At 42.2% G+C, this 13,599-nt stretch overlaps 1 protein-coding gene across 3 annotated transcripts in view; it reads left to right on the top strand.

Annotated features, from left to right (window-relative positions):
• The first annotated feature begins 4,010 nt into the window (after nucleotides 1–4,010).
• Nucleotides 4,011–13,599, top strand: part of SMAP1 (small ArfGAP 1) — a 53,234-nt gene continuing 43,645 nt past the window's right edge. For 2 of the 3 annotated variants that reach the window (XM_077926254.1, XM_028722693.2), the window contains exon 1: nucleotides 4,011–4,350. In XM_077926254.1, coding sequence (XP_077782380.1) covers nucleotides 4,233–4,350 — 118 coding nt within the window. In that variant the 5' untranslated portion in view covers nucleotides 4,011–4,232. The remainder of the gene's footprint in view (nucleotides 4,351–13,599) is intronic. The other variant, XM_028722694.2, reaches the window with a different exon arrangement.

Raw genomic sequence — 13,599 nt, 5'->3', positions numbered from 1 at the left:
GGGGAGAGTGATGTTAGGTCCTGCTTTCAGGCCTCCCATAGGTATCTGGTTGTCTACTGTGAGAACAGGGCACTGAACCAGATGGCCCATTGGGCTGACCCAGCAGAGCCCTTCTCAGTGATACATTTTTGCCTTCTTTGCAATCCGCAAATCGCCCGGCTGCTGATGTTCCATCTAAGTAGCCTTCCTTTCGTCCTTTGTGATGGAGAATTGCGAAAGCCTCTGAATGCGGATCATTGAAAGGACTCTAACTATTCTATCTGTGTCTTAGTCGTGAGTATGTAAGTTAGTTAGACTTTGTTCTTGTTTTTCTTGCTTGTAACTTACTAAAGAAGTGCCTGCTATTTTAGCATGTTTTCTTATGTTCTTTTAAAATAAATTTTAAAGAAGAAACTGTTTGGTTTGTGTGCTTTTCCGGGGGGAAAAGCTAATTCCTAGCCTTACGCTTGGTTGTGCTCTACCGTAGAATTTCTGTCTGCAAGTCAGTAAATACAACTTGTGGAGTGGGGGTAACCAGCAATAACGGGGCACAGCCTTCTCCCTAGGTTGTGGCTCTGGGTTCCCCGGGACCAAGGGAGTGGTGGCAGCCTTACCGGTTTTATTTTGCCCTGTTTCTGTAAAACGTAAACGCGCCTGCCAGCCCTGCTCAAGAAACCTGGTCTGGCCGGAGAGCAAAGACAGGTGAGGGAGGGGCGAGCGGCTGGGGGCAGGTTTACCACATGGTAAACTTCCATTCTTTGAATGGAAGCCGACTTAAACTGTAGCTGAATCAAAGCATCCTAGGGCACATTAAAGGGTAATAAATTTATTACACATTTTGGGGACTGAAAGCTGACTTTGTCAAATGCATGAAATGAACTTGCATCTGTCAAGTATATATACCAACAAGAGTGTAAAGGAGAAAAATGTAAGGTGGAAGCTGAATGGCAATGAGATGCAAAAAAAATTGTAGAATAAGCACAGTAATCCTTAATGCAATACATTGTTAGTAATTTACTTAGCATTGCTAAGAAGAAAGTGGGAAAGGCGTTAACACGACCGTCTTAGCAATGCCGAGATGATTCATCTCCCACTTTACGTGTTTCTCTTCTACACCCTTCTGTGCGTGCATAGCATATACGCTGACTGCAATTTCACTTCAGGCAACTGATGACGTGAGCTTTAATCCACAGAAACATGCATCATAATGAATTTCTTAGCCTTTTAAGTGCTACATGACTCTGATTTTGTCTATACGTGGAAAAATAAAAAAAAATTTTTACTAATAGGTGTTTTCTATGAGAAAGGTGAGGAGTGTTTTCACAAGCTGTGACTTTTGAGATTGTGTTCTAACTTTAAAAAAAATGTTTTCAGCATGATTTATTAATTGCTGTCCTATTTCTTGGTAGAAAAGCCTGAGGAAGACCTGTTTGGGCTGAAACATGTTGGGCGTTAACAAAAGTGCGTTATTCTTCATCATATATGGGTTGTATCCAATGAAGTCATCTGGTTTGTGCACGGACTTCTGCTTACACAATGGAATTTCCCCTCTCTTTCCTCCCCCTGTACCTACATCTATTATTGGTCGTCGTCCCCAACCCTCTGGAGCAGATTTTGGGAAGGGGACAGGAGAGGAAGGGAAGTTCCATTGTACAAGCAAATGTCCTTGTGCAAGCAGGATGTCTTTGTTGGATGCAACCCTGTAAGTTTAACTAGTTTAGATAATTTATGATTTAATATTGTTCTTTATGTTAGTCTTCAACCTACATGCTTGACAATCTTAGGGTCCTTTTCATATGTTTTATATGAATTCTAGTAATACCATTGTCATTTTTTCTAAATTTACACTATAAATGAAGTTTTTCACTCTACTGGCGGGGGAACTTGTGTATTAAAGCTTACAGATATTTGGCAACTTTTTAATACTAAATACAAGTAAAATAAAACATGCAAAATTCAACTACTCTATGGGATATCAAAACATGAAAACTGAAAACTTTCCAATGCCCCATTATCTCACCCAATATGACCCTAGCTTGTGTTAAGATTTCCCCCGTGTCATAATTGTCCAGAAAGCTCTATCACTGCTCCCCTCACAGAAAAGAACAGGAAGCTGGAGCGCACACAAAGTTTGGATTATTTCTATTGTGTATTTTCAAATTGTTATTTTCATTTTCAATACTGTGGATCTATTATGACCTTGTAATCAGTGGGACTGAGATCTTGGCAAGCAGATACTTTACTTCCCCCACAAAGCTTGGGCTAGACCTCAATGGAGGGGAATTTTTCAGGTTGGGGTACAGAAATCTCTCATCTCCTAACTGAACTATAGATAAGCTAGCAGTGAGAGAGGGGGGCACCGTTATTGTTGAACACCACCCCAATCTCAGAGTGGTGTGAGATTTCAGGGTTTCCAGGTACTTGCCCTGAATTCAGTTTCCTCGGAATGAGGGACAATGGATAAACACTTGTCTCTTTAGGATATATGGCTTATTTACACATATATGCAACCTGATCTTATGGTGGAGGGGCTCACAGCATTAACACCCAATGTGGTCTTGCTTTTCCCATAGCCACAGCCTTGGATCCCAGTACACCAGGCATGGCTATATATCTCAGCTGCCCAGCCTACTTCTAGCTTCCAGCTCTCTCTCACACAACTCTGGCTTTTGCCTTTCTAACTAAGAGATAGTTAAAGTAAGGGGTCCCACCCATTTGTGGCACAGAGCCACTTCCTTTGTTCCCTCCACTAGCCATACTTTGGGGGGCCATTATGACCCTTGCATGGCTAATTCAGCAATTGGATCCTTGTTGAATGTGGGGAATTATAAGGAACTCAGGCATACAGCCTACTCGCTCCCCCACAAAAAGAAAAAAAAAACCCACACCTTTATCCTTCAGCCTCTAAATGTGGATAAGAGGAACACTTCCCTCAGGTTATACAGAACAACACAGAGAAAGGCTGACAAAGGGTGGGGATTCTAGTTAAGGAAGGAAAACACACAATCGCTCCTCCAGCCCGCTGGCCCTTTGAAATAGGAAAATCAAATATAGACATTACACTATGGCTCCACTACTAGTTACTTCTAGAAACCGATAGTCCTGTAAGCACCCGCAAGTGTCCCAGAAGCAGTTCGGAGAGGTACTGTAATCCTGGAATGTAATCCAGGATGTTATCTTGACGCGTGGTAGGTAAGGTCCCCAAACCACAGACTTAATTTTCGAGTGGACACGCACAGGATTGCGCGCCAAGCAAATAAAACCCCAGAGCGCGTGCTCGCTTTTGCAGCTCCCCAAGCAGTTCTCTTCCGGACTTCTTTCCTTTCCAGCCAACACGCAACCTTCCCTCCCTAATCCCAAGTGCGGGAAATCAGTGGCGCGCAGAACCGGAGGAAAGTCCCCGTACAGAAACTTCCCTGGAAAAGGGAAAACAAAAAGCAACCACTGCTGTGTTTGCCTTACTGGCACAGCTGCACAAACGTGGGCGGCTCTGCCTAGGACACGGGGCAGAAGCAATTAAGGACAGGCAGGGCAAAGGCTGCTCCTGACCGCGCCTCTCCCTTCCCGCTCCCCTTTGCAAGGCGGAGGGATTTTTATTTTATTTTCTGAAAGAATTTTCCCGTGGAATGTGACGAGTCACCACTCACGTCAAGCCACGCCGCGGGGGAGGGCTATTTTTACCGCTTAGAACGGGCTGCCAGAAGAAAAGCCCCGCCCCTTGCTCCAAAGTTGAGCCAGGGGGGCTCCCTTTCTAATAGGGAGAAGTGGGGGGAACCTCACCTATTGCCTATCTATAACCCTATCCGTTCTCCCCGCTGCCGCGCCCCCTAACGTGGTACATCCTAGGAACTACTTTGTTCTGAGGAGGTAGAAAAAAAAAAGGTGAAATAAGAGGGCAGTCGACAACGCGTCACGCGCTTGGAGGGAGGCGGCGCAAGCGTACGAGGGCCGTTTGTAGTTCCGGTTGAGGAAGCCGCCGCCGCTCGTGCGCCTCCGGAGGCTGCTGATTGGCTGAGCCGGCGCTCGTCCCTCTTCGCTGTCGGCGTGACGGCAGGCGGAGGAGGAGGAGGAATAGGAAGGTCCTCCGCCGCCGCCGCTGTTGGTTTGCCGGCTTCGGCTGGAGAGTCCTCCTTTCTTTGGTTCCTGAGGCGGTGCGCCCTCCCGCCTCTCTTTTCGCTCCCCTCACGCTCTCCTCGGCCTCCGCCTCCCCTTCCTTCCTTCCTTCCTCCCCCTTTGCCCTCCTTGCCTTCGCCATGGCCACCCGCTCGTGCCGGGAGAAGGCGCAGAAGCAGAACGAGCAGCACCAGGCCATCCTGGCCAAGCTCCTGAGGGAGGAGGACAACAAGTACTGCGCCGACTGCGAGGCCAAGGGTACGTCGGCGGGGGGCGGGGAGAAGGGCCGGACGTTGGGGCGGGTCGGCGGGGGTCTGAGGCGGCGGCCTTCGCGGTGAGAGGGACAGGTGAACAGCCAGGGGTGGGAATGGTCCTTTGTGCCTCTGTGGGACACCCCTCCCCCCTTTTTTTAACCTTTCCTAGGTGGGTGGGGGGGTCGAGGGTGCGAAATGGGAACGTGGTTGTGGGGTGGCGGCAGCTGCACCAGAAGGCCGAACAGCCCTGACGAAACCTTATTATAAAAAAGGTTCGCTGGCAGGCTTTTTCCTATCACTTGCTGTTGTATCGGCGGTATCGCTGCGGCCACTGCTTCCTGGAACCGGCTTCCTTCCTTTCCTATTATGTCTCTTTCTCTCTCTGCTTCTAACAGGACTGACAGTTACTTGTAAGGGTTTTTGTGGTTGCTGGGGTGTGGGGGAAATAAAAGGTGTTGCGTATAGGATGAAGCACACACACACTAGGCAAGAGAGTTCCTGCATTGCAGGGGGGTTGGGCTCGATGACCTTTGTGGTTCCTTCTGACTCCACAGTTCTGTGATCTCCCGCCCTTCTAAAAGCAGGGTTTGATTTGAACAGTGCTCTCCTCTGAGGATTTAGCAGGCACAGAGATACACCCTCTTCTAACACTTAGTAGTAGGAGGACTCCCGTCCTGAGTCAGGGATGACGAGGATAAGGGCTAAGTTCCAGAGAGGCTTTTCAGGTTTGTTTGAGAGTTTGGGCATGCCTAGTAGGATTCTTGACATTTTTTGTTTTTCCTTTCCCAACAGCAAGCTGTAATGCCATAGAGCAATTTGGCTTTGAAAGTGTTCCTTAGTTTTGAAAGAGGGTTGGTTGCGTGGCATGGGAAGATGTTAAAGATGAGCATGCCTGAGGCCCTGTTGGTTCACGGAACCAAATTCTTGGGTTTTTTGCCATTATTTGGAATGATACATAGAAGTGAATATTGTATCATTTTATAAGTTCCCTGATGAAGAGTCTGGTTCAATGTGTTGAGGTTGTAAGGATTTGCACACTATGCTGTTCACCACAGTGGTTGGAGTTGAGTAAGTGCTGTTGACATTGACACTGACACATGGAAGTAAGTTCCACAGACCTCAGTAGGATTTATAGAGCTGGTGTTCAAGGGCATGTTGCAAGGGCAGCAGAGTAAAAGAAAAATGCCCTAGGTGGCTCAGGATTTTGCATTTTAGAATTGGTTTTGACTCAAGTACAATCAGTAACTTTTTTTTTAGTTATGATAAAAAGTGACAACATTGGGCTTTTCAAGACCTACTCAAATGGGAAACAGTATCTGTCTGGAAACTTCTCCGACATAGCAGATATGCACAGGTGATTTTGTTCCTATATTGATGACTAGTTTCAGGTGGTGGTGATGGGAGGCCTTATAGCCCATGTGTTAGTGTTCTGCAGGGCCTATTTTGTTTCCCAAGCTGTTGTAATATCTAAATGACCTCCTGGGTGAGAATATCCAGAGGTCTTGAGATAGGTGCCATCAGCATGCTAATACCACCCAGCTCTATTTCTTCATCAGAATCAGGTGGTGTGATAGGGAGATTGAATCAGTTTCTGGAATCAATAGTGGACTGTAAGATTGCCAGAAAAACCCTGAAAACAAGATCAAAGTTAAGATCAAGGTACTGATAGTAAGAGGTTGATTTATTGTTGTTGCTGCTGCTGTTATTGAGGTGGTGGGCAACTTGTTATGGTTGGGTTGCAGATTGAGGGTATGTGTTGATTCAGCCTGTATTTGGAAGCCAAGGTAGAATCTCTGGCAAGAAGTACATTCCACCTCCCAATGCAAGCAGCTGTTTCCTCACAGAAAGACCCTGGTCAATTTGATCACTATTATAGTAACATCCAGTTTACACTAGGACCAAGTGTTGTACATAGGGCTGCCTTTGAAGATGTTGGAAACTGCTGGTGGTCCAAAAATACAATTTCTAGATTATTCATAAAATTGGCTAGTTATTAACTTGATTGGCCACTGATCTGTTTCCCAACACAGTTCAGAAGTACTGCTGCTTACCTAGTTTTCAAGTCATGTATAGGTCTTTAGGGTATTTGAAGGAGTGCCTAATTCCATGTGAGTGTTAAGGGTGTCTTCTTAGGTCCTTTTTGGGTGTCCCTGCCTTCAGATCCGTTGAGTGGAACAAGGGCCTTCTCAATTGCGGCCTCCTGTGTGTAGAAAACCATGAAGGTTTGCCTTGTGCTAGATTTCAAGTCTTCCAGGGTTAGATTAAGATCTCTCTATTTACCTGTGCCTTTTAACTGCATTGTTAGATTGGTTTTTTCCTGCTGCTTTGTTCTGCTGCACTGTTGTTTTAATTGTATTTTGATTTTCTTGTGTGTGGTTAAATATTTATTCTAAGCCTCCATATTGATATGGAAGTTATCCCATTGAAGGATGAGGTATTAAATATTTTAAATTAATACCTAGATCAACAATTCAGTTCTTACCAAGTATGATGACATTCCTTCCTTAATCTTAACTTCTTTTTCTAAACATACTCCAAAAATAGACGGTCAGAGCTGAACATTTATTGCAGCAGTTGTCAGGGAGGAGTGGTTTACAGACCTTTAACTATAAGTCTGCCCACAGTCCCTTGAATGAATTAGATCATTGCATTATTTCAAAGTCAGGGAAACAGACTGTGTGGTTTTATGCAATGTTTGACCTAGAATTTCCTTGATGTTTCATTGTGTTGCCCTACCATAATAAGGAAGAGAAGTGAGTCATACCAGTGGGCTAATGCTTGCTTTGCCTGAGAACACATCAGGAACTTGTCTCCCTAACAAATGCTGAATTGCCTATGCTGAATGTTGAAACACAAGATAAAAGAGGGAATCCTGATTTCAAAAGTAAGAATAATTTAATAGACTGAGGCCTAGAATTGCTGCATGTTACAAGGATTCATTTGGTTAGCAGAACAGCTTTCATTACTTTGCTTTCCAGATTCAGTCAGTTTCCCTGAAGTCATTTTTCAGATGTTTCAAAGCTTCACATACAAGAAACAAAGTTAACTGTGATCAGCAGTCTGTAAAGTCAAACTTGGGAAAAGTACAGTTGCTTACTGAGTCAAGAGTAGCATCAATACTTAGAATGCTGGGTAGCAAAGTAGCAAAATGAGTAGGGAAATAATCTTGACTAGCAACCTCTCTTTTCCCCCCAAATGAGATCCACCTTTACTGTAGATCTGATGTGGGAACCTCTTTGTAATTCTCCATCTTCCCTTCCTCCCACCTTCTTTTCTACATCCCATCACCCTCCATATTGTGTGTGTGTGTGTGGGGGGGAACCCTACCACTCACACCCCTCAAAAATGTTAGTAGCATTATCATTTCTATAATAATATCAAAGTAGTAAAATGCTAACCTTGACTTTAAAAGGGTGTTACTATGCTGTGGTGCGCTGTCTGGAGAGGGTACTGTGAGGCTAATTATATCTGGTATGGTGTGGTTTTGTGGCGTTTTTTGCTGTTGTTATTGCTGTCATTGTGTGCTGGGGTGTGTGCATCAAATAAATAAAACTCCTTTGGGTTGTAATGACCTAGTTTAATTTAATTCAGGATATCTGCCATCTCCACTCCCATACCTGCAGTTGTTGGCACCTTTGAAATTAAAAAACATACAGCATCTTGCATAGTGCATTACAATTGCTACACCAGGCAGAAAACTCATTAAATGGTCTACTAAGACCCTACCAAGCCTTTCAACAATGTTCAATTGGTCCATGGGAAAAATGGTTTGGGAACCACTACTTTAAACCTAAAGGGGAATTAGTGGTGGGGAATCTCTGGGCAGTGGGCACAATTTATATCTCAGTTTCTGACTTCTTAATACTGCCTTTCCTGCAGAGGGAGGATGTACATGAATCCAGTACCCATGGTAGAACCTTCCTTCATCCCACTAAATATGATACTGTGTTGCATGTGAGCATGGCTAATGAGTGCACTGTAGTAGAAACAAATGGAAACAATCATGTACCAGAACTCCGCACCATTTACGCATGGTTTATGTCCCAAGGCACTGTATGTATAAGTGAAATCGCTTATATTTGAAACACAACCGAAAAGGCCTGTGAACATCCAGTTCTGTCCCGTTTTTGTGACGTTTTTGGGTCACTTCTGGGTTTGGGCGATGTACACATATTGAATGCACCTAAAACAGTCGCTGCCTGTATGCAGAGTGTTGGGGGGGGGGGTGTTAGTTGAAGAAGCAATAAAGATACAGTGGTTATTCAAAATTTATGCAGTATTGTTGTTGGTTTTTTTTTTTTGTTTTTTTTTTTTTTTGTTTTTGAAGTAAAAGGGGCAGAGAGTCCCGCATACCTCCCTGCAGCAGCGGAGGGTGCGCTGCACTTCCCTGCAGTAGCAGAGGGGCTTACCACGCCTTCCCCGGGAATTTATAAAGGGGAGGCATATAGTAATAGTAGAGATGAAAAGATATAATGTGTACTTGACTTTAACATTTAAACAGTAACCTGGATTATTATCTAAGTGCATCAGCGCTAGAATACTGCTGTTGTATGATATGGGGACAATCAACCTAACTGACTAGTCAAGTGGCTAAAAAGAGTCCAGGTTTTTATAGTGAAATAGTTAATTCTATCTTCAATTTTATACTTGAGGAAGAAAAAAAACAACTCATTTGCTAGGAGATCCAGACAATTGCACCCATGGGACTTCCCTTCTGGAGGAAGAGGGAAGGCAGTTTTCATTTATTTCTCCCTGCAGCCCCAACCATGCTTCCCAAAGAATGTTCTAGACTAGAGGGTTACGGGACCATTTAGAACAATGTGGGTGGCATTGAGGGCAAGATGAGAAATTGCCTCTTTTCCCATCTTCCTCCAACAGGAGCTTCTGCTGGACCTCAGTTCCTTCTGCAGTATTAGGAGCCTTTCCGTTTGTTTGAGGACAACTGGATACAACCACAGCAGAAAACATCAAAGTGCCTTTGAAAATGTACTGAAAGAAGTTCCCTTAAAAGGAATTTACTTTAAATGTGGCGTTCCTCTAGAATTTCCAGGTCTTGGGAGTGAAATCCATAAAAAAACACACGCTGCCCCACATCACTGATTGCAGCACAATTCATTTGAAAGTCATAATTGAGCAACAACAAACCTTCAAAGGACAACTTGAATTTTAAAAATTGCTGAATTACAATTTATCAGCAAGTTATTTGTTATTTGTTTAGTACTAAGTCAAAATGTAAAACTTTTCTCCTGTTGCAAGTGTTAATTTTTAACATAGAAAAGCGAGGCAGAAAGTGTGATTGCTGATTACTGCTATTGTGAAAGATCACCGCCCTTGTCTTGTACACATTTGTCCTTCGTATAGAAATGTCACACACCGTACCTCTTGCATTTCATGGTATTTTGGCCCCCATTGTTTATAGTTTCTTTAAGTATTTGTCAACAGAGAATTGCATTTAATGCATCTAAAGTGCCTACTAGTCCATGAAGGCTTATGTCACAATAAATCTGTTGGTCTTCAAGGTGCCACTTTACTCTTATTGTTCATTTCACTTGTATAACTAAGTAGCCTTTTGTTATGACTCCCTGTTACTTGCTGCTTATAAGCCGACATGCTGTTAATAGGATCAGAAAATAAAAGGCAATTTGGAACTATGGCATTGCAGTAAGAGGTAATAATTATACTTTATGGAAGTGGGAATAAAACAAGCCATTGTATATTACAAAATAAAGGTCATCCTTTAAAATACAAAATATTGGAAACCCATATGGTAGCTCAGTACCTTGTATGTAAGCTGTAGTTTATTACTTTCAGTCATAAATACTGTCACAACTCAGACCCTCACTCTTAACACCAGCAGGCAGCAGATTTGAGTTTTCCACTCCTTTGCTGTATAGTTTTGTTGTACTATATGACTACTGTGAAGTACCCATTAGCTCATTGCTTGAATCTTACGCAGGATTTCTTTCCTTTTTTTGTCAGTTTTCTATTTGAGCATACCAGGACTTAAGATACAGGAGAAATTTTCTGGCTAGTACTATTAAAATGCACAGCAAGTTGAATATATGTTGATTCACTTTAAATTTATAGCAAATTATCTGAATTACTTAAAGTATGCATGCTGTGATTAATTCTCCAAATTTTGTGTAATTGGTTTGTAGACTACAAACACAATAAACTGATTTAGTGCAGATTTTAAATTTTGTTTATTATAGAGTGCATATTCTTGGCTCATTTGAAGAGCATGCCAAGTGTGGTGGCAGTCAAACTTTACATGATTTTAAAAATTGCATTTAAATTGGCTTGTATTTTATCTTGTTTATATGTGGGGTGCTTTGAGGATCCTTTTTATTGAATGAAATATGTCATACAAATTTTACATATTTCTTAAAAGTATTTCTATACCACCATATCAAAATATCAGAGTGGTATACAATGTTAAAACAAAAAACACAATCAAAACAATACAGATCAATCATTAAAATGTCTGACTAATCAAAAAATTAAAAATTAAACACCTGCAAATGCCTTTGGCATAAAAAAGAGACACCTAAAACTTAAAAGCAAGGGTGACTACTGAATCTTTTTAGAAATCTTCCACAGCATGAGACTAACAACATGAAACTCCTGATTTCTCATTGAGGACAGTTGAGTCTCTGTAACATGGGAGACAACTAGTAGCACTCCTGGTTGATCTCATTTTCTGAATAAATATACATTAAAACCATGTAGGAGGGGTAAGGATTTGGGCATCTGAAGGAGGTGAAGAAGATAAGTCATGTGATTCTGTAGTCAACTCACAACTGAAGCTGAGCATGAATTTGCTTATGAATTGAGGAACAACTGGCTGAACATGTCTGTTATGGTTTAACTTGTGAACCACCCTGAGATCTTTGGATGAAGGGCAGTATATAAATGTAATAAATAATAATAATAAAGGGTGGGGAATCACCATCCCACAGGCCTAATTAGTCCCACCAGGTCATTTTGGCCAAGCTTTTCATGTTTTAATAAGACATTCTGTTTTCTGCTGGTTTTAGTATTACTTTATTCCCCCCCCCCCGCCCCCCGGTATCTTTTCTGTAGTTCTGTGTTACTATATTAATCCTTTGTTACACTTCTTTGATATGTATGGGTCACAAAGAACTGGAAATAAAAATAAAAACTTGCATCAATTATTTTTGATGGGGTATGTACTTGAATATTGCTCCAGTCCAAGTCCATGCTTCTGTTCTAGCAACTCATGCATGTACTAGTGCTGTGTGTGGCTCTCCTTAGCTGAATCCTGAATCAGGAGAGGCAAAATGGGTAGGGAGGAAGGATTAAAAGAGAAAAACATGAGATCGCTACCCATATAATCCAAGAAATCCATTTCTTTTATTGAAAGGAAGGGCTAACAAAATGATAATGACACTCACCCCTGAACTTCCAGTAGATGTAGAATTGCCAGGGGCTATAATTTATCTCATCAAGGATGTGATTATAGGTGCTTTAAGTGAAATGCTTCCCTCAGTGGTTTAGGCAGCTACCCCTGGAAAGATACCCCAAAGGGAAGGGATCTTCCGTATCAATAGGTTCTCAAATTGAGCTCACAGAGATAAGGAAAGTTAGAAGGGAGAATATAAGTTTTAAGACAAGAGTGGTCCTGTTGGGCAGTTGTATCAGAACTGGAAGAAAAGCATCCCTGCAGTAGGGACCATCATACAGATGCAGAGCCTCTACTTTAAACAAAGTTCAGTTTGGCTAATCTGCCTGTACCTAATCCATAATGATGTTTCTTGGTGACTGGATTTTAAAAGTAGCTTTAAAAAGTAGCTTTCACAGTGATGCTCATTTAAGCATCATTATGTTAAAGAAAATGAAATGGCACTTCTCTTATGCCCTCCTCTGGCAAAAAGATCTACTACATGGAGGAACAAATTTAGTAACCACATGCCCATCCACATGCCCACAATGGATCCTTTAAAATTAAATAGAAGTGTGTATTTCAACTACATTCAGTTTTGTTTTACAAGTGGCAAGAGAACCGTGGCATAAAATCTAGCACTTCAGTTTCTGTAGACTGTCCCACATGATTTTGTTTCTATACTTTGTGGCTCAGACAAGGATTTATCAGCTGGTCTGTAACTGTCACAGTATAAATCATCTTACTTGGTTTACAAATTGAAAATATTTCTAATTTTGTGCAACATTAAATTCAACATCATTAATATGAAGACATTGGTTGCAAGGCCATTATTTCATTATAATGCCCTGTAAATGCTTGCATCATTCTTCTGCATTCACCCTTTTCAAACGGAAGGTGATCTCTTTATCTCTTCGTTTTGAATGTTTAATCTGATCTAGCAAGGTAATCTCTGTACAGCTAATCTAGGATGAGAGAAATAATCTATGGAGTTAGAATAACGGGACTACAGCGGTACCTCGGGTTACAAACACTTCAGGTTATAGACTCTGCTAACCTTGGGTTAAGAACTTTACCTCAGGATGAGAACAGAAATTGCACACCGGCAGCAGCTGGAGGCCCCATTAGCTAAAGTGGTACCTCAGTTAAGAACGGTTTCAGGTTAAGAATGGACCTCCAGAATGAATTAAGTTCGTAACCAGAGGTAACCCTGTATGCACAATGGTCATCAAAATTGAGAATAGGATCTTACTTAGAGCTGCCATATGTCCAAAATTTCCTGGACATAGCTGCAATTTGTCCTCCGAAAATAGCGTCCAGGCGCAATTTTTGAAAAGCAGCAAAAATGTCTGGGAAAACCTGGGCATATGGCAGCCCATATCGGAAGTGTTGATTCTTTGGCGACATTCCTAAAAAATAGGTAAGAATTTCATATATATTTTTTGGAGATTTTGCAGGAAAAAAGCTCAACAACTTTGCCCCTCCTCTCCCAAAAAGCTCTATTCCAGGACGCATTATGTTTTGGACAGGTGTCATAGGTCTTGTCATCCAGGCTTCCCTTAACTCTAAACTTCAGTTACTGATAAGTGTATACTCAAATCCTTGCTCTCAGTTACTGGAATACTCGAGTATAAAAAGAATTCTGGGAGATGACTTGTAGATTGTGTGAACAGTCAGCTGATTCTTGCTACAACTGAACAGATGGATGTCAGTTGACTTTTTTTTCTGTAGGAACACGTCCCTTTAATTAGAAGAGTTTCCCAAACTGGCCTGTGGACCATCTGTGGTCTGTGAGCTTCATTTAGGTGGTCTGTGGATTTTGAAACCGTTCAAAAACCAAGGTGCGGCTTC

Source organism: Podarcis muralis, chromosome 3, assembly GCF_964188315.1.
Source record: "Podarcis muralis chromosome 3, rPodMur119.hap1.1, whole genome shotgun sequence".
Lineage (NCBI taxonomy): Eukaryota > Metazoa > Chordata > Lepidosauria > Squamata > Lacertidae > Podarcis > Podarcis muralis.
Note: the sequence above shows the minus strand (reverse complement) of the source record. Positions and strands in the feature narration are given on the sequence as shown.